General features: G+C 36.3%; 2 protein-coding genes and 1 long non-coding RNA gene across 3 annotated transcripts in view; 2 read left to right on the top strand and 1 right to left on the bottom strand.

Annotated features, from left to right (window-relative positions):
* Positions 1-584: 584 nt before the first annotated feature.
* LOC575061 lies at positions 585-8015 on the top strand. Its single transcript, XR_004061767.1, has 3 exons — positions 585-678; positions 2005-2162; positions 4110-8015. It is a non-coding gene; the product is annotated as an uncharacterized LOC575061 (long non-coding RNA).
* A 482-nt stretch (positions 8016-8497) lies between these two features.
* LOC115919445 (isochorismatase domain-containing protein 1-like) lies at positions 8498-14952 on the bottom strand. Its single transcript, XM_030973278.1, has 5 exons — positions 14772-14952; positions 12343-12390; positions 11542-11700; positions 10539-10655; positions 8498-10059 (listed from the first exon to the last, which is right to left on the bottom strand). The coding sequence occupies exons 1-5, from the start codon at positions 14898-14900 to the stop codon at positions 9913-9915; spliced, it is 600 nt and encodes a 199-aa protein (XP_030829138.1). The 5' UTR covers positions 14901-14952; the 3' UTR covers positions 8498-9912.
* A 3338-nt stretch (positions 14953-18290) lies between these two features.
* The window catches only part of LOC584889 (divergent protein kinase domain 2A), a 72969-nt gene continuing 63611 nt past the window's right edge, over positions 18291-27648 (top strand). Inside the window, exon 1 of the mRNA XM_011663312.2 lies at positions 18291-18589. The gene's annotated coding sequence lies outside the window, so the exon portion shown is untranslated. The remainder of the gene's footprint in view (positions 18590-27648) is intronic.

Below are 27648 nucleotides of genomic sequence, written 5' to 3'. Positions count from 1 at the left end.
GGAAAAGAGAAAACCGGGAAGGGAAAAGAGAAAACCGGGAAGAAAAATTCTCGGAGCCGAGTCTTGTCCTTGAAATATGGTAAAATAGGGGTAAATTTGCGAAAGTGTCCTTACAATCTTATAAATAGGGGTATTCCAAAGTACGATTTTGTCCTTGTTTTGACGTAAAAAAGGGGGTTAAATTTCACAAAATGTCCTTGAAATTGACCGCAAAAGGGGGTTATATGCATTGGTGGTAACGGTCATACGTGTCACTCTTTGCAGGGGAGTGACCCCACCGGGTGTGCCACATGATCATCATACTAGGCCTACTCCAGATCGATCGAGTCGGATAAGGAAAAAAAAGGGGGGGGGCACGTAATTTTTCCAGTTGGGTTTAAACTTCGGCGTTCCTTTCGGAACTGCAATTTAAAATGATATAGAAACACAATACTGGGGCAACTCTTTTTGTCTTCGTTGTCGTGTAGTGTCACCCCATGGTCCCGACATGGTCCCCAACCATCCATCATCTACCAGTGTCCCTTGAACAATCGGTCGGTAATAGGGGCGACAAAATAGTACAGTGAGTTGTATTATGGAGTGAATTGTCTAGAAACGTGTATTCCTTGTTGTACTGTGGTAGTAGTTATTTTTCTAACTTCCTTGGCATTTCTCGACAGAGGGGCTGCGTACATACAAGTAAGATTCCACTTGATTTTTTGTATAGATTGGTCTGTGACATAATAAGTAATAGTTAGTCTAAAATATGTTGACTTATTAAAGTCTAAGAAACATGTACGACAGAGCGATGGAATCTTGTTTGGCTTTGACTTTTGAGTGCTACTCGATCGAGCCGAGGCCTAGGGCATGGCGACTGCTGGTAGAATTCCGCCCGGGTTTAGGGCAGGACGAAGTCACTGAAATGATACAAGTTACAAGGACTAGTACAAGTCTGACACTGTGTGTGAACTTGTTTGAAGTATTTTAAATGACATGGCGTAGCCTTCATTAGTAGAAGTCTATAGCACGGTATTCTTGATTATGACAATATTTTTTGTTTATAATATAGACTCTATTCTTACTTTTTGCTGCTATGCAAGAAACTGAATGAAACTTATTGAAAGGCTCCACCTAGCAATCTCTGAGTTACAATAAATTAATGTACTTTGATGACAAAAAAATTAGTGTGAACAGAATACACAATGTTTCTTTTGAGGAAAATAGTTTTATTTTTTTATCATTGTCAGGGTTTTCTTCCCATCTTTACATAAACAATAACTAAATAAGTTTTAATATGTTTAAAGAATAATAAGAATTATGATCATTTATTATTAATGTTACTGTTATTATTTTGAATTATTATTATTAATATTGTTATATCATCATCAGCATCAGTATTATTGATTATGTTTTTGATTTTTGACTATTATTCCAAGATGAGAGTAGGCTCTGACTTGAAACCAAAACCCAAAAAGAGTACAGTATAGGCCTAGATCTACTGCCAATAAATATTCACTGTATTCTGTCATCTGTAGCTGATATAGTCTACTGATGTTGTAACAGTTGGAAATCATGGCAAAGTCAAATTATCTCCATGAAGATTGTTTGTCGCACAAATTCACTAGAGAAAGGAGAGAAATGGTAGGCTAAACCACTCTGCTGGGGGCCGTTTCTCGAAACCGTCATAAGTCTAACTTCTTAGACATCCCATTGAAAATTTCTATGGGTTGTCCATGAACTTAGACTTATGATAGTTTCAAGAAACTGGCCCCTGAGTGCTCTGATTTCACAACAAATTTCCATGCAGTGTCCACATAGTGTACCGTGAGATAAGGGAAGGAGAATCGAGTTCCGCTTATCGCAAAAGGCTTAAAGACAATTGAGAAAATAAACAGAAGGGTACGAAACTTACTTCTGATGAGTCCTCAAAAGGCTCAGATTAAAGAATAAGTTCCAAGTAGATTTAAGTAGATAAGTCCTAAGTAGATCATGCTGTAAAACGACTCTTGCTATAATCTCTTGCAGATTGAATTCAGGATGGATATGATGGGGAAGGCTATGTTCTCTCACCAAGTTGGTAAATTCAAAGAAGACCTTGGATTGAAAGGAGACGAGGAGGAGAAGACGAGTAACTATGATCCTCGGAAAGAAGCAGAGGAAGAAGAACAGCTAGCAGAACAAAGGTGGGTCATGCTTCATGATTGATATGTATGATATGCAAGGCTCATATTAATTTTTTGTACACGGGGGCTCTCCAAAAAAAAGAGCCCCGGTGAGCCTTCTCACAGAGACTCTTTTTTAAATACAAATTTCCATTGAATTTGTAACCATGATACTCCTAAATTCTTTGCTATTCCATCATTATCATTGATATAAGTCAGCATTTTTCCTCTTTTAAATTTACGATTTTTAATTTTGCAATCGCCCTCGTGAGCAATCGGACCGAGGCAATTATGTAGCTCCCGGGGGCAAATTGCCCGTCGCCCCTGTGTAAATTGCCCGTCGCCCCTGTGTATTTTGAGCCTTGATGATATGACACAGTTCTGTATACAGTACTTGTTATTTTCTCTTTCAATATATATTATGTATTTATCATTAACTCAAGTAATTATTCTTTTTGTTTAAATGTGAAGATAAATGAATTTAATTGAATAGAATGAATTGAATTGAGTATCCAGGCACATTTACTGGAATCACTATTTTAAAACATGTGAATTTGAACTTGAAGAATACTGTAATTCATTAAAATTCTAAAAGATTTGGTGAAAGTATGACAACATTATATCATCATATTCTAAATTTACATATCTGACTAAATACTACTTTAAAAAGTAACAGTTATGAGCGATATTTTGATAATTACTGCCTAAAGTTTATTCTACATTTATAAGTCCATTCAGTATTGTAAGAATCAATTTGATCACTTGCCATGGATTTCAATTCATTGTGATGCGGGTCATGGAGTTTGGTGTTGAGGATGAGCTGAGAATTAATGAGATCATAGTGATCATACCCTGGTCTGCTTTGTACTTAGTAGATTTATCATTCATATTTAGCCCAGAGAAAAATAAATCAGCCCATACTGGAAAATTGATTTATTATAAACAATTTATACATTTTTTATAAATGTAATGCTTCCTGGGAGAAATATCAATAGTTTAAACATATTTGTGGCTTACACCAAGTAAATAAGATTGATTGATCGATCTGTAATTGAAAAACAAGTCAGAAAAAATCTTGAAACCAGCGGGATTTGAACCTGCCATCTACTGCTTGCCGGGCAGCGACTCTACCACCAGGCCATCACTAGTCCATGGCACAGTCACGATGAACTAGAAACAAATACCCAAGCTCTCCTGATTCATTCTGACTTATTAATATTCATTAGTCCGCCATAGGACAATAACTTTTATAAATGTAATGCTTCCTGGGAGAAATTCAATAGTTTAAACATATTTGTGGCTTACACCCAGTAAATAAGATTGATTGATCGATCTGTAATTGAAAAACAAGTCAGAAAAAATCTTGGAACATTAGCATCATTGATCTGAGGTTAATAGATTGTGTTTTGGGTAGAATTAGGATGAGGTTAAAAGTATGATAATGTTTACTCACATGAGCTGTAGGGTTATTACAGAAATGATTATACATGTAGTAGAAAACTTATCATGAGACCAATAATGCACAGTGCCATATTAGGATGTAATCATTTAATCTTCGCTAAATTGTTTTTCAAATAAATCCTTATATAATATTGGATGGCTTTGAGTACGATAAAAGAATATATTGCTCGAGCTATGACGATATTGAACGATTCGGAGACGAGTCCAATATCGTCTTAGCGAGAGAAATATATATTCTTGTATCACACAAAAATGAAGCCATATATTACTATTATCTATATCAGGCTGACCAGCGAAATTTCAACATTTGATTTGCCTCAGTAAATATGGCTTTTTTTTCATGTGATATCGATAGTTGATGTTCCTGGATGACTGAGCTTTACTAAAACAATATTGATCAGTCTTCCCGGTACTGCGCTAAAGATGTTGAATACACTGATTTATTGTACCACTTGGAAGCCTTATATAGATAATAATATTTATTATTTCTCCTACCCCTTCCTCCAGACAACGTCGAAAGGAAGCACAGGGTAAGAAGCAAGCAGAGAGGGCAGTAAACCGGAACAAAATCAGAGAAAAATATGGACTGAAGCAGAACAAGCACGACCAGCAACTAGTGACGAACCATGGAAAACCAACCCCTTCCGCGAAAGCACCCTCGAGAGACGATTCTTCTTTAACAAGGAGCGGGTCTTCATCATCGTCACAGGATAAGAAAGATGACAAGTGTGCAGTCATGTGATCTTTTCTCAAAGCCTTAAATACATCAGGTGACCATTTCAGGATGTGTGTTGAATGAGTTTCTGGGAGTAATATACAGTACATGTAGTAGCTTCGTCCTAAGATCATGATGCATATTCTGTATATGTTGAGATGGAGAATGGCTTCATGGCTTTGGTTGCTTCTATCAGCCTGGGACAAACATGATAAAAACCATGAGATGCTTGCCACAGTGATTGATCTTCCTTGGAGATGGGTAACTTCTATTATCGGTAACTTCTATTATGATTGTGCAAAGTAAATGGCAAGGTACAAATGAAGATACGCTATTGAAATTCACTGTGGGCATGCAGTTGTCATTCCAATGATAAAGTTATGTATTTGAATGAGCATAATGAATTTTGTTTACCTCTACAAGATTGTTTTTCATACGTTCACCTATGTTCTCATTTTTGTGGCTTACTATAAGTATAAAATCTGATGAATTATGGAAGTCATGTTACGTCATCATGTTAATTGTTATGCCTTCAAGAATGGAAATTTTTACGTGATTTTCAGTGGCCATTTTCATTTTAGAGGGTGTTCAATTTCTTCTTACTTTTTGAATGACTTTACCATCAAACATTTGCCTTGCCCCCCCGCTTCTCATTTTTAAACGAAACTATCTCGACTATTGAAAATGCTGATTTGTCGATATATGATGCAGGAACAAAGTGATTACTGGTATACAAAGTGAAGATTGCAGAGATGTCAACATTGTCAATCTAAGTTTATCATTGCTGCACAAGGGTCTTCATTGCTGCACAAGGGTCTTCCAGAGTTATTCATTGTATTCTTGATATGGTGTCTATTGTCTAATACTCCAATTATCTGTTCTCGGCGAGATTGTACTGGATTCCCTCCACAGTTTGAGTGAAGACATCTTTCAAGTAATTATCCAAAATTATTGAATGCCTTCAGAAATTTGTCTTTCACCAATCACATTTCTTGATATTTTAGTCTTCCATCTAAGCGGTTGCCCTTCCAGTCCAGGTAGTGCCTTGCTTTTCATGGACATATTTTTCTATAAGCGCTGCATATGTACACTTTTAATCAATTTTCTCCTTTTCATATTCAGTTACAAATGTATAAAGGACAAATTGTAGTAGACTTTATTCTATTTCGTCAAGATATTCCTGTTTTCATTCAGTAGCGTACAACACCTGTTCTTCATGGACATTTTCTCTTCTTCTAGTACTACTAGTACACTTTTTATCTATTTTTGTCCTTTCATATTCAGTTACATTATAGAGGAGTGACTGTAGACTTTTGATTCTATTTTGTTAAGATATTCTTGCTTCCATACACTGTATGAACAGAACTGTATGAACAGAGAAGTAAAGGTTTGAGAAGGGATTGCGATAATAGCAGAACCTATGATACGATTACTAATTGATATGGGGAAATTCACACTGGCAATTCTCTGTATCTTTAACCTATCTTTGTTGTTGAATGTTTGAAACATGCATCAATTTCCAAGTTAACATCCTGGAAATTCATCAACTTGTGCTGGTTTCTATGAGGATTTAGTTTCATTTCCTGTTGGATTTGTATATTTTATCAATTACTCTTGTTTCACTTTGATTCATTATATTCCAGAGATCATACAGGAATTTTTTTCTTTTCTTTAACAAGTGCCTTTTTTAATTGTTGAAAGAAACAGTAGCACGTCTACTGTTTAATGTACATACTGCATATTTTCAGGTTTTGCGTCTTCCAGGAAATCCTATTTGTGGTATTGGTTTTGATTTGCAAACTGTTGAAAAGAGAGATTGCTTACCATCAGAAAACACAAATACATGTACATGTACAAACATAATGTACAGGGTAAAGTCCTACTTTTAGATTATACAGGTGTACATCAAGTCTGTACTTCCAATGCCAAAAATCTGGTCACCCTAGATTTATTGGACTTCCTGGACTAATTAGATGTTATAACAAAGTACAATATTCTTGTTTTATGTACTCGGTTGGTATTGAATTGAATTTTTTTTTCCTTTTTTCTTTTAAACTCTACTTCAGTTTAATCAGCCTTGATGAAAGATAACATTTCATCATGTAATTTATGAAACTATTCAGGTATTCCAGATAAAGCCTTTGCAGGGTAAAAAATCAACCATTATACATTGTAGGTGTATCACATGTTATGCAAATTGTGTGACTATGACTTTTGCCAAATATGTAGTTGTACAATGCTGAGACATTGATTTTAATCTACAAGTCTCTCTACTTTGTATGTGCTGTTGATAAGAGGAGAATGTAATCAATGTACCGGTAGTGACTATTGAGCTAATGAGATAGTGTGATGATCAGAGACGGTTAAAATAAACCGAACTACTAATGTAAATCTACATGCAACCTGTATGCAATTTGTGATGCCTACTAAGGGAGGATTTTCCCCCGAGTCGTTCATATCTTTCTAGAATGCAGCTCGGAGGATGCCATTGTATTGGATATGTACATGTGAACAGTGCACATAAAGTATGGTACATGTGTCTACTGGGAGATTATGTACATACAAGCATAAAAAAGCAGTAATATATGTACATCTATGTATTAAAGATGTAAAATTGTAAATGTTATTGTTATCTGAGTTTATGTAATATACTTTTGATCATGCAATTGGGCCAAACAACTTGTCCGGCATATAAGGTGTAAATATGATGAGTGTTTGGATGCAAAAATAATCTGCTATGCATAGGTGTACCAGCAATAAAACATGATGCATCTTTTGGATATGGGCTTTGTCATTTTAGGTACAGTATGCAACTTCACTCTTCATTGTATATGTACATCTGAAAGCTTATTTTATTGATTTTGCTGTGATATCATCTGTTTGGGCCCAGAAGAGCGTTAACTCGTATTCTTCAACACAGAGTTAATGCCCTTCTGGCTCCAGACAGATAATATTATTATGTCCTTTTTTTATTTGTAAGGGATTTGAGGGTCATGATTTTGCATGTTAGTGAATTTTCATGTTCTTTGCCAAAAAATGTACATTTATACAATTCTTTAAATAATGAAGGTGAAATGAAGTTTAATATATTGCGTTAACTATCATACATGTATATTCTTCACTGTGAGTGAACTCTATATAATTATGTACCATCTTAAGTTTAAGTGCTTATAGGTTGTCCATGAGGGGCCTTATGTCATAAATGAATTAATGTGCCTTTTTTCAGCTTTGGGAATTTGAAATGGATAGCCCCATCGCTCTGATTATTTAAATGAAGAAACTAGAATACGTTATACCCAAGTCATACCAAAGAGACCAACTCCAGACTTTTCCAGACTGAACAAAAGATACATTACACTGAATGGTAAAAGAATCAGTCGGTTTGGGATCGGTGTTGAGTAGGGTTAGCAGTGTGACTGAGGTATGATCTGGCCAGAGATATGTTGTGAATAATTTCAAATGTATGCAGTGTTGACCATTGTTAACCAAATATCGTCCCTATTTTCACGAAGTGACGTTAGTGAGGAAAATCGTAACGCAAAGTGAATGCAATTTTTTTTCACTACCGTCACTTCGTGAAAACAGCGACGATATGTGCCTTCGATAAAGTGTGCCTTACCAGTCTTGAAATTTATACAGAATTGCTTTAAATAATCATTAAATAAAATATATTCCAAAATAAATATATCTTACACTTATATAGAATGTGACCTTTTGGTATATTTTGTCGTGTTTTTCCCCCCATCAATCCATTTTCCTCTGATTTTTTCAAATTGAGGGCCATCTTACTTTCTACACCCCCCCCCCCCTTTGTGTACTCTCTGTCTCTCTTTAACACTTTCTTTCCAAGACTCTGATACCTCTACAAACTCTTTACCTACATGTATGTCCCTTCTTGTTCACACTCATAAACCATGTCCACTGCCAACTCTCGTGTCTTTTTTGGTAATATGGTCCTATTTTACACACTAACTAGCACATTTCTATTACCCTCATCTCTGTTGAGGTTCCCATTATAAAACTTTTCTCGTGATTTTCTTTTCCTTCAATACCTTTAACTACATATGCGACATCGTCTCTGCAAGGAATTACATATTATTTGATGGACCAAAAAAAAACACAATCAAGAAATAGGATGAAATAAATATTTTTTTTTTTTTTTTTTTTTTTTGGGGGGGGGGGGGGGGGGGGACTTCCTGTACAGGGACTGCTGGTGTGACGAGCTATCAACAATTATCAGTTGATACCTAAACTGGCTATTGTTTGCAATTGCACAATATATACAAAAACAACAAAAAATGTGATTTTCAATTCATTTATTGGTTCTCCTTATCACATAGGGAAATAGATAAACCATATAATTACAAAAATATTGCTCTTTTAATTTCATAGTACAAAGTATCAAACATAAACGAACCAAAAATAACCACTGACACAGTATACATAATTCAGTACACCCTGTATAGCTTTAAACTATCTTGGCAATCTTTCAATTACTGATTTGCATTTTTATAAAAAGCAAATCCAAATATAAAAATACACCAGTTTCTATTACACGATACAATAATTTAGTTTTTGTATAACAGGCCCTGTAGGATCTGATCTATCTTAGTCATATATATCAACATATTAGCTTTCCTTTTCTGGCAAAACTACTAAATGCTCTGAGTTGAGATGAATTTAGACATTTGGAGAACCTCAAATAGGCAATACATGGACTACTTCTCTATCCTTCAATTTTTATTTTTTCTCGCAAAGTAGCCTCTCCTCATTTTTAATGGGTGGACATGTAGACTATACCTCTTCAAGCTTTAATTGAGACATTACTTATGAGATATTATCGATATTAAAGGATGGCACGATTGCAGGCAGTTTCTATTAAAGTGCTACTATTAATAGTTTCATACAACAATTGACATATTACATGTCTGATAATATAACAAAGTCCTCATATATTCAAATCAATTCAAAACATAATAGATCACATGTATCACACGCCTAATACTTTGTTTCTAGGCGCAGTATATATTATTACATACATTTAAAAAATCTGATCTACATTCAGATTCTCACAATCAGATATGAATTAGCTAGCTTACTGAAATAACAGTCATAATTTTTGTATGAGATGATAGACAAGAGTGAAGAGCTCTATGTTTACACATTTCTTATTACTGCATCGCTTAATATCATGATCCTTACAATCATATGAGAGAGTAAAGCAAAATATAATAATTACAATGTAGACAAGGCCATCACTAGACGGGATGTAACGACTCCCCAAATGTTCCGTCTGCCAATTAATGTTCTCCATACATTTGATTGATGGAAATATTAATGAACTTGATGAGAAATTTGGTCAAACACTTACTATTCAAAACAGAGTAGTGACACCCATGAATAAACATATATCACTTACGTAATGTTCCACTTTTCCCTCAAATTGTTCAATACATACATGCCTTTCAGACAGTTTCTCACATCTTTTCAAAGACTAGATTAAATTATCTAACAACATTGTCTATCAAGCCAAAGAATGATACAATGACGACATCACTGCATGGTACTTGAAGCAAGATGGGTAACTAATTCATATTACATATTTGATGCAAGTCCAGAGACCGGTGCACTTGTCTTGACTAAGCCTTGAATCTGCTTGAACTTTGGATGGTCCTTGTCTCCTAGCAACTGGAAGAGTACCGATTCACTGGTCGTGATGATGGCTCCAAACTGACGTAACCTCTGTGATGCAAAATCAAGATGATACATTGATTCATTATAGCATTTAAATGACTAAATCATGTAATTATAGTAAAAATCTATTGCAATGTAATATAGATGCAAATGACTGTTGCTTTATAAGAGTTACTACGATACCAAAAGCAAAGAAGAAATTTGATTAAAATTTGACATCCTTTAATAAGCTTGATTTTGATATGTTACCAAAATAGGTGTTACAGGGTGTATTGGCATTTGGAAACATGCATTTGGAAACATGCATTTAGGCTAAAAATATTCATTCCTAACTCCTGACTCCTAGATATCTACTTTTTGTTTTAAAAAAGGAGAATAATTTACAATTACAATCGACACAAAAGCATAAATATGTACAAATATTTTGGGAATGAAAAAAGAATGAAAACCCAATTAACTTAGGAATCTCAGTAAAAAAGAAAAATAAGAAGAACAAGAAGAAGAGAAAAGAAGAAGAAAGAACTGACCTCATAGGCAAATTGTCTGTCCATCATACTCCTTGATGAGACTGCATCAGCTACCACATGAACCTCATACCCTCTGGCTAAGAGATCTAAAGTGGTCTGCTGGATACACACATGGGCCTGTATAAAGTCAAATCAAACCAAACCATATCATTTTATTGACACTGATCCATAAACAAAAGCGAGATACAATCATATGCTACTACATTATCATACTCGTTGGCTATAAATCATAGATCTCAGGCTAAGTAGTGAAACAAAGATGAAATCAAAGCTACCTTACTATTCCTCTTGTGGAAAGAAGGACATTTTCAGTTAGAGGGATAAATGCATTTCTGTTTTGTTTGTTTGTTTTTGGTATCATTGGTGTGAAAGTCATGTTTCTTAAAATCAGAACTTTGTAATAAGTGCCCCCTACAAGATTGCAGGTGAAAAAGTTGTGGCTCAAGTTTCAATCTGTGATTGATATGGGTTCTCCTCAATTAAATCTATCAATCATTTTTTATATGATCGTGAAACTGGTTTGAAGCTACAGACACTGAATCCCCATCCAATTATATTGAAAAGGTAATGTTCAAACAACATGATATCCTTCGTTAAGGTGACTCAGTAACATTGCCTCAGATGTTGAAATAAAATCCTGCATTTAGCTCATGCTGCAATCATAATTATGAACCTTTAGGTCAGTCAGGAATCCCATGACTTTTACAAGCAGATCGCCTGTCTGATTATCAAGATATTTATGATTGGAAATCAAAATTTCATTTTTTCGTTTACCTAACAGTTTTTTATAAAGTCTATTGGGGAAAATGAGTATGGTAAAACCGGTCACTCAAAGATTTTTACTTTTTTGAGGCACTTCTTGATCATTTTGAAGTGCAATTTTGTAGGGTTTCAATAATACACCATATCACAGATACTGATAACACGTAGGGCCATGCATCTCAGATTCAACATTGTTAAACGATGCCTTTAAGTAATTAAATTTCATGTCTCTCTTCCTCACCTCGATTCCAAGAAGAATGATGGATTTCACATTGGTCAGATTTTGGGTGAGCTGTGCTTCAACTTCTGGAACGACCATAGAGAATTTGGTCTTCGGATAAACACCAATAGCTTTACTGATATCCAGCTCCTCTACAGTGTGTCCAAGTCCCTTTGGGTACTATGTAGAGGTAAATAAAAACTTTAACAAATGCATTACAACATTGGTGAAACAAATCACAGAATGAAAATGGTTACTAGTAACAGCGTACTTCAAATCATCGGGTCATCGCGTCCAGTCGGATGAATGTGTTACACATAGATTTGCTGTAGGATTTTCACAAAGTAACGGGTGAATTGGACCAGACCATTTGTACATGAGAGGGGTTTATTTCACAAACATTACCCGTGACATTTTGTGAATAACGGGGCATGTTTTCACAAAAGGTCGGGTAACGCCACCGCCCCACCCGACACGAGGATTTGAAGTAAGCCCTGGTAACAAAGGATCAACTTGCATGAATAAGAAGTTGTACAATATTATCAGTTGGATAGCCAGGTACAAACTAAAATGGAGTTGGTTACCTTTACATCTCATTTGACATACCGGTAACTTGAATTAAGGACATTATGTCAACAAATTTAAATGGTTAAATGTCAACATTTTGTAAAAGAACCAATAACAAGCAAAATTGAATATACTTTTTAATGTTATCATCACATAGATTTCTACAAACGGGTTTAGCATGCTACCATGCTAAATTTTTGTTTTTGTTTGTTTTTGTTTTTGCCAAAACAGTCTAATGTATCTTCCATCTCATACCTGCTCTGTTACAATGACTGGTATAGCCAAGATGTTGGCTCCTTCAATCTGCATGAAAAAGAGAAGAAAAAGAACAGGATTTGAATATTCTTTGATTCCAGCTCAAAACAGAACATATACAAAATACAGAAAGGACATACATGTACATGGACATGAACTAAATCACAACAGGTGTTGGGGTGGAGAGGGAGTTAGCTCAGTTCATTTAGATGAAATACAAACTTGCAAAGTCATATATTTGATTACTGATTATTCAAGGATGGCAAACCAATGGTTCTTCTTCTTCTTCTTCTTCAAGATAATCTGCCTCCTTCAATACTGAATATTCTTGCAGATGCCGTATACTCGGCCTGGTTGGGGTATGCAAGTGGATCATTACACCGGGGTTTCCCCCTACTCTTATACGAATAGTGCAATGGGTTCTTAACGTGCAATGGTGGTGACTCTCCTGTACACGGGGCCTCCATTTAACATCCTATCCGAGGGACAGAGAGTTTTCCACTTGACATAACCTGCATCTATGAACAAGGGAAGGGGTACGTTAACACACAACGCAGGCTTTAGTCATCCGCCTGGGTGGGAGTCGAACCCGGGATCTTTGGTTCGACAGGCAGACCACTTTACCGACTGAGCCAACTCGCCTCCTTAATGCTAAGCATTCTCATTGACAGTGACAGTTGAAAACATACAAATTAGGGTGCTAATGCACTTTCACACCAGTCATCTACATTTTAAAACATGATATAGTTTTTTCTGTGAAATAAGGTGCAGAGAAAAGACCTATCTTAGTGTGAAAATCGTGATTCTGGAGAAAATATATATATCAGGTGTACATTAGGCCAAGTAAAAATGGTTCCTAGAGGACCTAGTTTCTTGTCCTGCCTGCCTCCTTTTTTTGGGGGGGGGGGGGGGGGTTGACTAGCTATCAACAACAAAAATTCTTCTATTCTTTTCTTGGTCTTGATTAAAAAAAAATTCCTCTTTTCCACATCAGCAACACTTACTATGGTGGTGCGACCATCATTCACGTGTGACCTACATTATAAGTCCGCCAACTCAAAAAATCTGATATCACCAATGGAAAGAGGAACATAAAATTACCCAAAGAGGGAATTTTCTTCGAAACTGGGGATGAAATTATGAAAATGTTGACAAAAGATCGGATAATTTTGCAGACATTTGCGTCTGTTCCAAAAAATTATTTACTTACCGATTAGGCTATAAGGGTCTGGAAATCTTAATTTTGAGAGCAGATATCTTCAAAATTGTAAGTAAAAAGTGGTAACAAATGATTGTATGAAATTACCTCATTTTTGATGGATGGCTCTTTTACTATAACGGCTGTAAACCCCCATACGCCAAGAAAGGCCTCGTTGTTTATATGATTTTTTTTAGATGCAGCGCTGAGCGCACACGCTGATCCAAAAATTGATTGAAACAAATAAATTTGTGTAGCATATAGTCTATAATATGAGAAATCATAAATTTAATATCACATTTTCTAATATTTTCAAAAATCCCTGTTAATCTTGGTCACCTAATCATACATACATAGTGCCTAGTGACTAGCCTTGACTTTGACTGAGTGGCTATACTATAGTCTATAGAGTATGAAGGGGTGACCAAAGTTCGCGGACATTTTTTAACATATTACAAAATGTGATATTCGATCTCTCATATTCTACACAAATTCTGCGATCAGTGCTTGAAAAACACCCCTAGTTAAGGAAAATATCGACGCCGCCGTATAGCTGGAAAAGACACCCTTTCGCCGCTTTTTCTGGACGCGGGCGCGTAGTCAGTCATGTTGGGAGTGACCTGGGCACTCCAGCAAAGCATAGAGTCAATGTTAAGGCGTATTGACCTCTAGCACTGCATACTTGCTGTGAGGCAGGTATTATTAGACCTATACACACAATATTCACACCACACAATATTGCATAGACTGCACACAATCATGCCGATGCCAGGATAGTGATGCTCTTATGTTCGACCGAATTTTCCGTCTCTTTCGTTCGTTAAGCCTCTTATTTGGGTAGAACGAAAGAGACGGAAAATTCGGTCTACTCCTATGTGTGCCCAGTGGTGGTCAATCAATGTTTTTCTATTTTAAAAGTTTTTAGTCTAGAGTCTAGTGTAGGCCTAGATCCTTTTAACAGAATTAACACAATCACATTTAATTTAAGGCAGTGCAATAGTACACTTAGGCCCAAATTAGAGCCATAATCAAAGTTGCAGTAAGATCAAACTCCCAATCCTGTCTCCTAACCTGCTCCCAACTGCAGTTTCCTATCTACTAAGAAATCCACCGCGGCACAGCCATCAGCACCAGGAACTGTTCCCGAAACTTTTGGCTTTTCAGAGGCTCTATTAAACCCAGTCCCATATGCTTCACTTTACGTTTGAAATCATAAACTGTCAACACTTACGAGTCGTTTGGCCACAACTGCTATATCATCAAAGTATTTAATGGCCGGTTTAAATCTCTCTTGCATGTCACACACGAACAAGGCTGCTGTTTCAGGTGATATATTACCAAAAGAAGTTTTTTGAGCCATGATTTCAGAGTTCGACTTCGAAGTTTGTCAAAGCTTTACAATAGCCAACCACAGGGGGCGAACTTTCTCAAACTAGCGCGGTGGTGCACCACTGGTAGAGTCAGTGGAGTGCACCAGCAAAACTTGCACTTTTTGGAGAGAAAAGGGGGCACAAAGAGTAACCTTAAAGCGAAAATTACAATCTTAAGACACTGTATACAGCCCATGCAGCCTTACATTGTAATGAATACATTATCAGGGATGATCATCACGATTTCTCTTTACGTTGTCCAAAGAAACTGCATTAGTACGCTACTTAAATGTTGTGTGTAATGATGGTCTGAAAATTCAAGCAAAAAAGAAGTTTGAGGTAAAAAAAAAAACTTGAAAAAAGTAAAATAAATCAAACTATGCACCGATATGTCATACTTCAATTCTTTGTACATGTATTGCTATATTGATTTTTAAAAAACTTTCCAATCATAAATGCATGTAAATTTAGGAAAGAGTTGTTCGCAAATTAGATGTAGGCCTATTTGTATTATATGCACTTCCAATTAAGTTGATATAGTTGATTGGAATTAAAGTATCTTGTAGAGTAAACCATACATTTATTGGGAAAGCCCGATCATGCTGTGATATATATTTTTAAGTAGATCCTATTTTCCTATTTCCAGGTTCCAGAGCTCTCACTTGAAGGACGAGGATCATGGAACATAAAAGGCCTCCCTATTAGCCATGAGTGTACTCAAGTAAACACGTAGCACTAGTGAGGTAGGAAACTGTCAGAATTGTAGCAATATCCTAAGTTTTATTCATTCTTAAAAACCAATAACTACTTCAATCGGGCGGTTCCTGTATTAAATTCATGGGGAATATGATAATTCAGTAGTTAATGGGTTAACCCTAGTTTGGGTTTGCAGTAAGAGCATTTCGAAAGCATACCCTGCTTCCCTCACTTTTAAAGGTATGTCCATTTTGCAGCCAACCTCAAATTCTGTAGAACTTTGCAGGAATTATGAATATGTCATGTATGTCCTATCTGTGAAATTTAAACGTTAGCAGTGCCCTCATATTCAAATTATGCAAGGAAATCCGTTTACTTGCTAGACTTCACTGTTAGACACTATTGAGTGACTGACTGGCTTTTTCTTCTTTGGTAATAACATACATGAAAAGAGTTGTAAAGGGTACTTTTGTCTACATCAATAACCCACTTCTTGTGATGGCCAAGATTAAACTGATTGAATCTTTGCGCAGCATAAAACGTATGACCATTCGGTACAATTGTCTGAAAGTCAAGACTATTACTTTTGGGCTCTATAGCCCTAAAGTCGATTTGACAACTAATAGTCGTTATTTTCCCACTTGAAGACATTTTCAAGCCCTACCTTTTTAGGGAAGTTCTAAATTAGTATTATCTTTCAAATGCAGTTGGAATTTAACTTTTTCATTTTTTTGGCCTGCAAATGGAACATAGTACCTTTAACATAACTTTTTTTTCCTGTAACAGTATGATTGTGTTTGCCAATTAAATAGAATAATATAGTCAATTAAACCTTCATCATGTTCATTAAAAAAAGTAGATTAACACTGCAGGTACCAAGATTAAATTGTGAATGTGAACTTTTTATCAAATGGTATGTGTTTATTATGGTGACATAAAGACTAAAAATGTTACAATGTATTATTTTGTCAAACTCTATTGAATAATGATTGGTATAGCGCCCTCACTTGCATCCACTGTATATTTTAGGAGCTCCTCCTTTTATCTGTTACAAGCCAAATGTTGAGGAGACAACGCAGTGCTCCTCCCCTGTATACAGGGGCGGCAGAGCGACTTCCAAAGTGTGTGTGTGTGGGGGGGGGGGGGGGGGGGGGAGGCACCAACAAAAAAGGGAACTTTCTTGAGAAAAAAAATGGCAACTACAAAAGGAAATTCCAAAGAGAAAATGTACAATTTTGTAGACGATGGTATAATATACCCCTTATACCTCTATAGCCTACATTGTGATTACATTATCCTGGGATGCTTTCTATATTTGTTTCTCTCTATACATCATACAAGATATTGCATCATAATTTGAAGTGATGGTCTAAATATTCATTTGCGAGCGAGGAAAAATGTTAAGATTTGTAAGGTAGCAGTGCGAAATATTACATCTTATAAACAGGAAAAAACCCAATCCTGATGGGGTTATAAGCACATTCTAATAATGGAAGACTGAAAAGACCTTTGATAAGTAACATAATTATATCACCTATAATATTAGTGAGTGTAGCGAGCAAGCTTCTTGGGAAACTGCTCTTAGTCTTTTTAAATTAGGGGCAAAGGAAAAGGAAGAGGGGACACTTATCAAAAAAGGATAAGACACCTATCAGAAAAGAAAAGGAGCACGTGTCAAAGTACAAAAGGGTAATTATCAGAGGTGAAAATAGGGCACTTATACCTAAAAAGAGGTACTCCTCTCGGGATGAAAGAGGCACTTATGAGAATGGTAAATGGGCATTTTTCGATGGAAATGGGGCACCCATCAGATTTTTATAGGGGCATTTGTAAGAGGTAAAACGTGGGCATTTGTGAAAAGGTTTTTTTTCTACTGCTTCAGTTACAATAATTTCTCTGCTAACTTCTGAGCTCTATCCTACATGACAGCATTAAGTTCTTGCCTCTGTTACCATCCCATCTCTATTTCCTAGGATCCTACCTTTACCAAGGAGTTGCTCTGTGATAACTCCTTGGCTTTGCTAACATTTCTGTCTCCAATTATCCAAATTTTACTAACACCCCGCCCCTTCCAGTCTCATACTTTAACGAAAGGAATGATCATATATAGATCAATATAACATGAAAGAAAAACATAGATGTACCTTTAAACTTTTGTCCAGTATTAATGTGGATGCATATTTAGACCTGTCTTCGAACGAAATTCTTGACTGTGGCATCTGAGTATGATGCATTCAGAAAATTAATGGACACATCATGGGAGGTACAAGTCCCCAAATCAGATTATAGATGATACCAAGGAGATTGCAGGAGCTCACCTCCATCAATCTCCTTGATTTTGACAAAGATACAAAGCAAAATGCTTATGAATAAGCTAGGGTAAGATGTGAACAATTCAAATCCCGGGATTCAAATACCGGTATTGGAAAAATGAAAGATGCAGACCACCAGGAATCGTAATGCCCAGTGTTTTTATCATTTTTCTCCTAATCTTTATAGTTTTGACCGGCGTCAGAACCTCCTTAAAAACACCTGCGCGTCTTGGAAGAACTCTAATTTGTTGGTATAATATCAAATCCCAAGCACAAGTTGTGCGATGCTTCAGATCTTCGGGTTATCATGACTTCGGCGGCCACACCCACCACACCCTTTTTGATACAGCTGGCCTGGCAAAAGCAGCCTAGTTTAAGATTCACGATAATCATTGTCACTAATTAATTGTCAGGTCTTTGAAATCTTACCCCTGAGCCTGGTTCTTCGTTTTGGACGTTACATGGGTGATTAATACAAAGGGGACAAGAGAAAATATTACATATCATGATGATAAAAGATGCGAAACTCTAGTTAATTCACAGCGCCGGACTGTCATCAGTCTGTGTAGACCCACTCGTTGATGAACACGTACGCTTTGACGGCAAGTCCTGATTTTCGGGGGGAAGAAGTCAACTTTTTGGTCGCCGCCGCCGTGGTGAACATTAGTTCGGTAAGTAACATCATGAGTAAGGTCTGTAAGCAGATGATGTATTAAAATATCTTAAAAGTCAATCTATGTTTTCAATAGATGATAAATATGATGCGGGGGGGGGGGGGGGGGTGAGGGGGCAATTGTATATTTTGTTTATTTATCAACTCAAAACTAAATGCACTAAATTGACTTACACCATCCATCTCGTTTCATCCCCCCCCCTCTTTTATCACTCCCGTTTTGGCTTCTCTCACGTTTCTCCCCTGTGATAATTTTTATTATAGTGCATAACCATTAATAATAACAAATACTGGACTGCCAAAATAATCTTTGCAGGGTAATATGTAATTTTTATTTAGTTCTGTTTTGAATAAAATTGAAAAAGTGGTGGGCAAGACATTGTAGTAATTAACTTAGATATGGCCAGGTAGATTTAAAACAGAATATTTATATCACTGACAAAAAGGGGAAGATCCTGAATTTGACAGGGAGGGGAGGGGGCATATGCTTCTTGTGCCCCCCCCCCTCTTGAATCCAATCCTGATTGGGCAAGCAATTGAATGATATTTATTTCCCTGGCTTGATGATAGAACTGATCTCTCCCTTTCAACAGATTAATTACAAGGTCTTTAAAAAAATTCTGTCAGACCCATATTTCAAAATGTTTATTAGATTAATCAGGCCCTGAACCATTTTGATGTGGACGCATTTTTGCACACATTATTTTGTTGTCTCAATTGCTTCAATAACCCCTCATGGAATACCAAGTATTTATGTTTGATTGAAGGCTTACTTACCTCAAAAGCCATGTGAGGTCTAATAACGACTCCATTAATTTGTTGTTTATATTATGTAAGAAGCATTACCTGTTAAGAACATGAAAAACTGTGGTTGGATGCTACTGATCAGGCTTCTTTCATCATGTATTGACAAAAGGTTTGTTGAAGCTTAGCTTTCAGAGCTATTCAACCACAAGTGGGTGGTCTCGAGGCACTCATCAAATCTTTTATTTTCCATAATTTGGCTTCTTGACAAATACGTTTGTTTAGTCTGTAGTGTGATGATCACTAGATATTGTTGCTTTGAAAAGGAGACACACACACCCTCTTGCATGCCTCGCTTACATGTACCTGGGGATTTGGAGAATGAATGTTTTTAGTGAGCATACCATACAGGTGCCCACATTCAAACAGTGAATCTTGATCAATTATGACCATACCACCATGAATTCTGATTTACACACAATTTATTCTCCCTCTCTCTCCCTTCATCTATCCTTCTTCTTCTTCTTCTTCTTCTTCTTCTTTTTCTTTCCCTCTCTCTCTTTCACCCTCTCTCTTTCTTTCTCATTCTCCCTCCCTCCCTCACTCCTGCTCTTGATCCCCTTCTCCCTCTACATCAAATGCACACCAAAACAAAAAGAAGAAGAAGAGAACTAGATTGTAGAACAAAATTTCAGCACATTGTACTTTCAAGTACATTGAGGAAGTATTAACCATCTGCATTATTATCTCCATTATTATCTCCATTATTTGATTTACTTAATTAATTTTTTTTAAAGACAAAATAATCTGTAAAAACATCTGAACATTTTTATGCAGCTACATCCACATCCTTATTGTTTTAAACTTAAAACAAATTTTTCTCCAGTAACTCCTTACAGGTGCTTATATCCTGTACAACATCTATTTAAGGTTCTTAGTTAATAGTTATTGAATGTCATCTCACAATGGGTGAATTTGATTGTTATTGTTTTGAAAGCAAGTTTCTTAAATAATTCCTCATAGGTCTCTGAAAATCAATGATATTGCCTTTTGACCAAGTATGTAATACATGGGCTAAGTTGAGGTCCCATGAAACACTGCTATAATATATCTTATTTTCTAGAGCATTGGTGAAAAATATATTCATTTCACAATGAGTGAGTTTGAATGCAATCCATTGCAATGAAGCCAGTCTGTTCAGTAAAAATCAAAGAGGTTTATTCTGATCATTTAACCAAGCTCTGTTTGGGATTGGAGTTGGTAATTGGGCATGAAATGTATATTGATTCACCTAATCACTCAGCCTTGTACCTTTTAATAAACTTTTGTCATTTAAGTTCAGCTGGGGGTCATGCACTCATCGCTTTCATCTCTAGTAGTACAAGGAAAATGTCCAATTTAAGAATTAAATTTCAGCAAATTTGCATCTACTCTGTTATATATATTCACCTGTGCTTGCTACAATTCTTGAGAATTTTATCCTTGATCAAGAAAAATTGCATAGTCTGTACAAAGGATGAACTACCGATACTCTGCAGCATTGTTTCTCTAGCTCAGTAAAGTGTTGAGTAAATTTGATCCCTAGGGTTAGCATCCCAAATATTACCCCAGGAGACATTATTCAATGTTCACTGTTAACCTTTATTGATGTGATCAAGAACAGCTGACTCCCTTTACTTCACAAATTGCCGACAATCCTGGTTATTATGAAGCATACGGATCGCTGATTGATCTCCCTATCCCTGGAGGTTGACGACCATCTCAACTCAACATGAAAGCATCATCACTCTCCCTAAATCACACATAGTATATTTCATTTTTCATTTTCTCTTATTGTGTTTGCCTGCTCATGAGAATTTATCCCCTAATGGAAAAAAGGCTTTTAAAATTTAAAGAACACAAATTGTATCTGTAATGGTTTTTACCACGCTGCGATGGGTGCCACTTTGAGTTATATTTCAGATCAATACCGGTATGTGGAATAATGCATTATATTTTTATTTCATGTTATTATTTTACTATCAATAATTTTCAAGTGCAATTTTTCATATATATAATCTGTCCTGATCAACTTCAAACATATTTGGGTTGCTAAAAGAACTCTGTCCTTTGTGTGGGCTTTTATGACATATATGGAAGGAAGGTTGAAAATCGATGGAACGGCTCTGGCTGTAATTCATTATTTGTTAATGTTTTTTCTTGACTTTTGTTCTTGTAGTTTATTATTTTTAAGCCATTCATAACACTCCATTAATAGGAGGTTGGTCTTTGTTTGGGGATCAATGTGTATAAACTTGGTTGGACAAAAAAACCCAGGAAACCTATTAAGCAAGCTTGCAAGGTCAATTCCATTCATTGGACAAAAAGGATATTAAAGACCTTTTGAATGTAACAGAAACTGAAATCTAAGAGGAATAACCAAATCTTCTGTGACATAACCTTGTAGTAACACCACAGGTGTGCTGCTGCCCCCTGTTGATCACTATTGGGTAAGGCATGGAATGGCTGGTCAGAGAAACTCAATAGTATGGTCAACCTGGTATTGGTTAGGTCCTGTCGTGATACTTCTCTACAGCTGCATTTACACTGCAAGGAAGACCACATTCTCTCTCATTCCGGTGTTTTGTCGGAAGTTGCTCAGTCACTACCCCAAAACACAACGAAAAAACCCATGTTGAAAAAATACCTCTGGAGTGTTTTTCTGAAATGAGAAACTTCTCAGGTCTTTTGCCATGTAAATGCTCGCTCTAAAAAAACTGGAGAATCATTCTGGTATTTTGGTCACATGAATCTCCTCGCTTCCATGCTAATGCATGCAGGGCAGCGATAGGTGGCGCATATATGCACAACTTACCCCCCACCGCCCTCCCCCTCCCCCCTCCCCCTCCCCCCTCCCCCCTCCCCCCTCCCCCCTCCCAACCCCCAAAAAATTATTGAACACTCTTATGGGTTTTTCCGGTAGTGTAAATGGCAGTAATAAAAAGCAATGATTTACAAAAATTGGGTTGTGTAAATGGACCTAATGTTCTTGTTTCCTGGTATTCTCTGTAATAATCGTGAAAAGCCTACATCGTAAAAAAGAAAAGAAAAAAGAAGAGAGTGGAATTTAAAAAGAGATTATGCAGTCTTCCATGATAAAGATATTTGTCCTAATGTCATCAGGTTAGTAGGTCCCTGGGATGAGTGTATAAAGAAATGGTTCTGTCTTTTTGCATACACTGTAGCTATTATAGCTGTATTATTTATGAATCTTTTGTTCAAGTGAGATTATTCCTGAAGAAAAGTTTTTTTTAATTTTAGTGTACCGGTAGCTCCTTTCCTATTTTAAAAGTCTGCATGATCACTTTGGCCCGAATTCACAAAGGAGGTTTAAGTTTAACCCACGATTTATTATATTTAAACCTCCTTTGTGAATCTGGCCTTTAAGTTGGAGGATTGGTCAAAGCCATAGTTCAGGGGAAATAATCTTTTCCTGGCACATTTAGTTAGTCTCATGAGGCAAGACTAAGATGATTATTAAAGTCCCTTCGCTTTGATCAGATTCTAGAAGCTATAATGAGATGGGATTATCTGTGTAGCATGGCGGATCTGTTTTCCTCTTTCAACACACACCATTTCCTGTTGGAATTACAAATTCTTTTGTTATTCCTAGGAGCTTTTCAAGACAATTCTAACTCCTTAGCTCTTCGAAGAATTCATCAACTTGGATTGAACGGAATCTGTTCATGAGCAGAAACACAATATATTTTATTAGTGCTAGCTAACCCCTGGAACTAATAATCAGCATGTGATTTCTTTGGAGGCATTCGAGCCCAAACTTTACTTAAAATGGAAATGTATGACAACTTTTTTTTTACCCATGCAACTTATGTCAACACTCTGCAATTAATGTGGTTCCTCCAAACAAGAGATTGGTATTGTTTTTTTCTCCTCTGTTGACCTAGTTAAGAATATCTACTGTGTGTTTGGGTTGCCACCTAGTTCTTCAGACAAGGCTAGACTTGGTGGTCAAAGCCCAGAGGCAGACTGAAACTTTCATAGCTAGGGTCCACGCTTTACTTTGAACTTCTGAAAAGTATACCCTTTCCATTCAGTTTGGAGGAAGCATCACTGCATTGATGTTGGTTAGGCCTGCATCCCAGAGCAGAGTCTCACATATTAGGAACTTTTAGATTGAGTGGACGAGAACTGCGTGAATGTCCATGCTTGTCAATGGCAAGGCGTTTTAACATATATTCCTATTTCTTGATATCAAGAATTACTATTGCTTTATAACAGAAAATCACGCATGATTAGTGGACGTTCATGCCGTTCTCGTCCACTCAATTTAAAAATCCCTAATTGTCATTTCTGTAGTTCAATTTTTGCTAATCATCACGTATACAATTTGCAAATCATAGACACTATAAACATGATTTTGGTATTTATAATGGCCTAGAGCTGAGGAAATGAAGATAAATATTTTCATTTTCATTCTTTAGCTACTGTAGATAGTTCATTGATGCAATCCAAAGAAAGGTACTATTTTTGTTGGGGGGGGGGGGGGGGGGGGGGGAGGATAATAACACTTTTTTTTTCCTTTCAAAAATGGTATCATAATGGCAGTTTTGTCATTTTCATTAAAAATGATTTACAAAATGCATTTCATGAATGAAAATGGTAGAAGAGAAACAACATTCATTTCTAAAAACTAAACAGTGATATTTGGGCCTGAAACTTTCCACATACAGTACTTCTTAAAGCATAGATTCGATGCAGAAACCACCAACAACTTTCATTTTTGTACAGAAAAAATGGGTTAAACAGTACCTTTAAAACTTACATGACCAAAACAACATTCATTCATCTGGAGCCAATGACTGTTGTTCAGACTTCTTTTGCAAACATAACTTACTGAGAACGGCTAACATCAAAAGTCTGGTCTTGCACAGGAATGCATAAGCACATGTGTCAATGTTGACAAGGAAAACACCAAATGGAGAAGGTGGATACAACTACGCTCTCTAGAATTATAGCCACTCAACTAATCGAAAGATCGCTATTGGTCTACAATTACCCTCTTTATAGTCATTTCAGAAGAAGATAGACGCCTCGTTGGTATTGGAAATAAAAGATGTGTTAGTTTTTCTAAGTGGGTTTGTGCTTCACTTCATGTTCTCCTACACTTGTTATCACATTTGTTTGGTCATACTTAATTATTCTCTTGTCATTTTGAGATTTTTTTTATTGATTGCTTTTAAATTGAACTTTTTGTTGAGTGTAAGAAAAAATTAAAGATAAGCCTAAGAAAAAAAGGGAAAAGGGATAAAGAGAGAGAGAGAGAGAGAGAGAGAGAGAGAGAGAGAGAGAGGAAGTTTGAAAGAAATAGCTAGAAAAGTTAGAGAGATAAAGAGGAAGAGAAAGAAGAGGGGGTAAGAGAGACCTACTTGTAAGAGCTTTTATGAACTCTTGTGACCCTTCTGAAAAATCGTCAGTAATGGGCTCTTATTCAATTCCAAATTGTCCTTCTTTTTGTTATTTCAAACAGAGCTGGAAGAAGCAACCAAAAAAAAAAAGAGGTGAATAGTTTGAAAAAGAGACTATTCTGTCACAGTTCTTGAAATTCTAGACCAAAGTGACATACAGACAGGGATGGGTCATCTGTTTTCAGTGAATATGATATGTTTTGATGTTGCTTGGGTCACACTTCATTGCTTCTTGATACAATATCCTCAAAAGTGATATTCCCTTCTCTATTCTAAGGTGTGTGAAATATATGCCAAGGCAAGGGTTAGTGTCAATATTTTCAGTGATATTCCTTTCTTGGTGCTTGGCTTTGTCTGGAAGAAATGCCAGAGATCTAATTTCTGTCAGTTTTTCACAGGACTTAAAGGTATAGACCAGTAGTGGTAGAATTGTGATTCAAAGGTTTTGGGTGCAAAATATCCATTCAATATTGTTTAAATATTGCCTTTAGAGGTTTAGATGGCAATACTTAAATTAATACCTAAATTCGCGAAAAAGCAGAAATATATGCCCAAATGTTCAACGTTGAAGTGCATTCGCGATATCTCTCCAGGCCGAATCGATATGATAATTTACCAAATATATCAATTAGTAGGCGGTTTCCCAGCAAAATTTGTATCATCACATATTAGTCAAAACAAATTTTTCACGTGATTGGTAATAAGAGCTTCCATTTCATTTTTTGAGAGGGGGGCGTTTCCAAAACTGGTCTATACCTTTAAAAATACTGGAGTGTTATCATATGGAGAAGGGATTAAAGTTAGCTTTAGTCAATAAAGTGATCATTGGAGCAAACTTCATATTCACTGATGTAAGGAAGAATGATGAAAGAGAGTATGAGGTATCATAATATTGAAATAGATGAACAAAATATATTTTTTACTTATGATCATGTAGTTTGAAATTGAAAAATTATTTGAAAATCAGTTTGTGTCCCTTTTCCTCATCTAAAAATGAATGCACACTCATCACTGATGGTAGATTACTAATATTTCTGTGAAAGAGTTATTTCAGAGTGTTTTTTGGGGGAAGGGGTTGAATTGACAATACTGATTTTCAATTCTTGATACTGATTTGTACACCTCAGTTGATGATAATTTAAAGCATTTTATGGCTCATAGAATCTCCTTTAGTTACTTGCAATAGACATTATTTCTTTTACATTTATACCAAAAATGTCACTGTACCTCATAAAGCATTCAAATATGATAATGGATGATATTTGTCATAAAGTTGCAGAAAGGTTACTTCCCTCACATTTTTCTGACAGGTACCAGAATGCACATACCCTTGTCCAGAAGAAAGAAATGAAAATGCACAATTTTCTATTTTTGATCTGCATTCAACCATACAATTTATAATTCTATAAAAGTAGTGAATGATAAAGCAAACCCTGCTTAGTAGAGTTAATCCTCAAGATTAAAAGAATTTTCCTCCTTAATGTTTGTAATCTGTCAGAGTGATACATTGCACCATGCAATTCTCTGGAGTCAGTGCCCCCAATCTCACCCCATGACGAGGGTCATTGGCAGTGATGTGCCCTAGGCATCACCCCTTTATATGCCTCGATCTCTACCCCCTCCTCCTCCTCCTCCTCCTCCTTACTGCACGAACCATGCAGATATTAATAATCTCCATATCTTGAAGTCAATCATAATCTGTAGACAGGGAGCAGATGTTTATATACTTGCATTATGAAAGAATAATCATATGCCATGCTTCAATATTTGTAAATGTAATGAAATGCTGGGTTAGTTATTTATGTCTCAAATAGCAGAGACATTGGAGAATAGGGATAGGAGAGAGGGGTGAAGCATGGGTGAATTAAGTGTTTGGGAGTACATAGTCTGTCCGGAGACGGAACTGAAGAGGGGTAAATAAGTTTTGTTGATCCATTGTTAACATTCTGTTGTATTGCATGTTATTTTTTCAAGAGTTTAGCTGTTCTCTACTATAATTTCCATGGATGTATTAAGGTCATTCTAGTCCTTTCTTCCATTCTTGCTACCATCCAGCATCTCCCTGGGATCAACCGCAACCCCCTCCCAGGGGTCACCAACAACCCACATCAAAACTTTTTCCGTCTGCCACAAGCAAAGGGGGGTAAGCCCAGCCCCTGGGTCTGTATTTGTGTTCGACCATTGATATAACACCGGATTAAGAGGGATATATTTCACCCAAGGTTCTTCTCTATGATTGGTACAGACAGCTTCACGCAGCTATAATTCTGATGGCCCTTAGGCAACAAATTATTGAATATTGAGGAAAATTGTAACTTTTTAAGCTTCTGACAAAACATATTTGGCTGACGTGGTGACCCTTGGATACAAATATTTTGTATTCACCCCCTTTGGTCCCCACCGCAGACATTACATTTTTTTAGTCTCTCTGTTTGAATATTGGCTTCCGAAGGTAACCGAAACAATAGATTATTAGATTTTAAATCAGTTTTGACGACTTGTCATATTTAACCGAGTGACAAATATTTTTGTTTAAATCAACAAATCAAATATCACTACAGTTCTTTTATCACAAGGACCAGGAACCAATGATAGGATGATCTGTTAGCAAGGATAATATATTTCTTTTCACAGGGGATTAGACAGTATAATCACGTAAGTTAGATAGATAACTATTGTAGGGAAGCTGTTAATCCTGATTGATATAGTGAAGTGAGGTGGTGATGTAATCTATAATCACGATAATGATAGGTTTGACTTTTTATCTTGAAAGAAAAGCAGAAACTGAACTGTCTAAAACCCTTGTCCAGATCATTCGTAATTTGTATGCTGGACCCTAAAACCCAAA

Source organism: Strongylocentrotus purpuratus, unplaced genomic scaffold (genome assembly GCF_000002235.5).
Source record: "Strongylocentrotus purpuratus isolate Spur 01 unplaced genomic scaffold, Spur_5.0 spur5_scaffold_6, whole genome shotgun sequence".
NCBI classification, from domain to species: Eukaryota; Metazoa; Echinodermata; class Echinoidea; order Camarodonta; family Strongylocentrotidae; genus Strongylocentrotus; species Strongylocentrotus purpuratus.
The sequence above is the reverse complement of the archived record's forward strand: the minus strand, read 5'-3'. Positions and strand labels throughout refer to the sequence as shown.

Bases quoted from the DNA above. Each gene is read 5' to 3' on its own strand.
- LOC115919445 (XM_030973278.1), bottom strand. From the start codon at position 14,900: ATGGCTCAAAAAACTTCTTTTGGTAATATATCACCTGAAACAGCAGCC. The intron at 12,391-14,771 runs GTAAGTGTTGAC...TTTTTCATGCAG, and splicing joins CAGTTGTGGCCAAACGACTC to ATTGAAGGAGCCAACATCTT. The intron at 10,656-11,541 runs GTGAGGAAGAGA...GACTTTATACAG, and splicing joins TCATTCTTCTTGGAATCGAG to GCCCATGTGTGTATCCAGCA.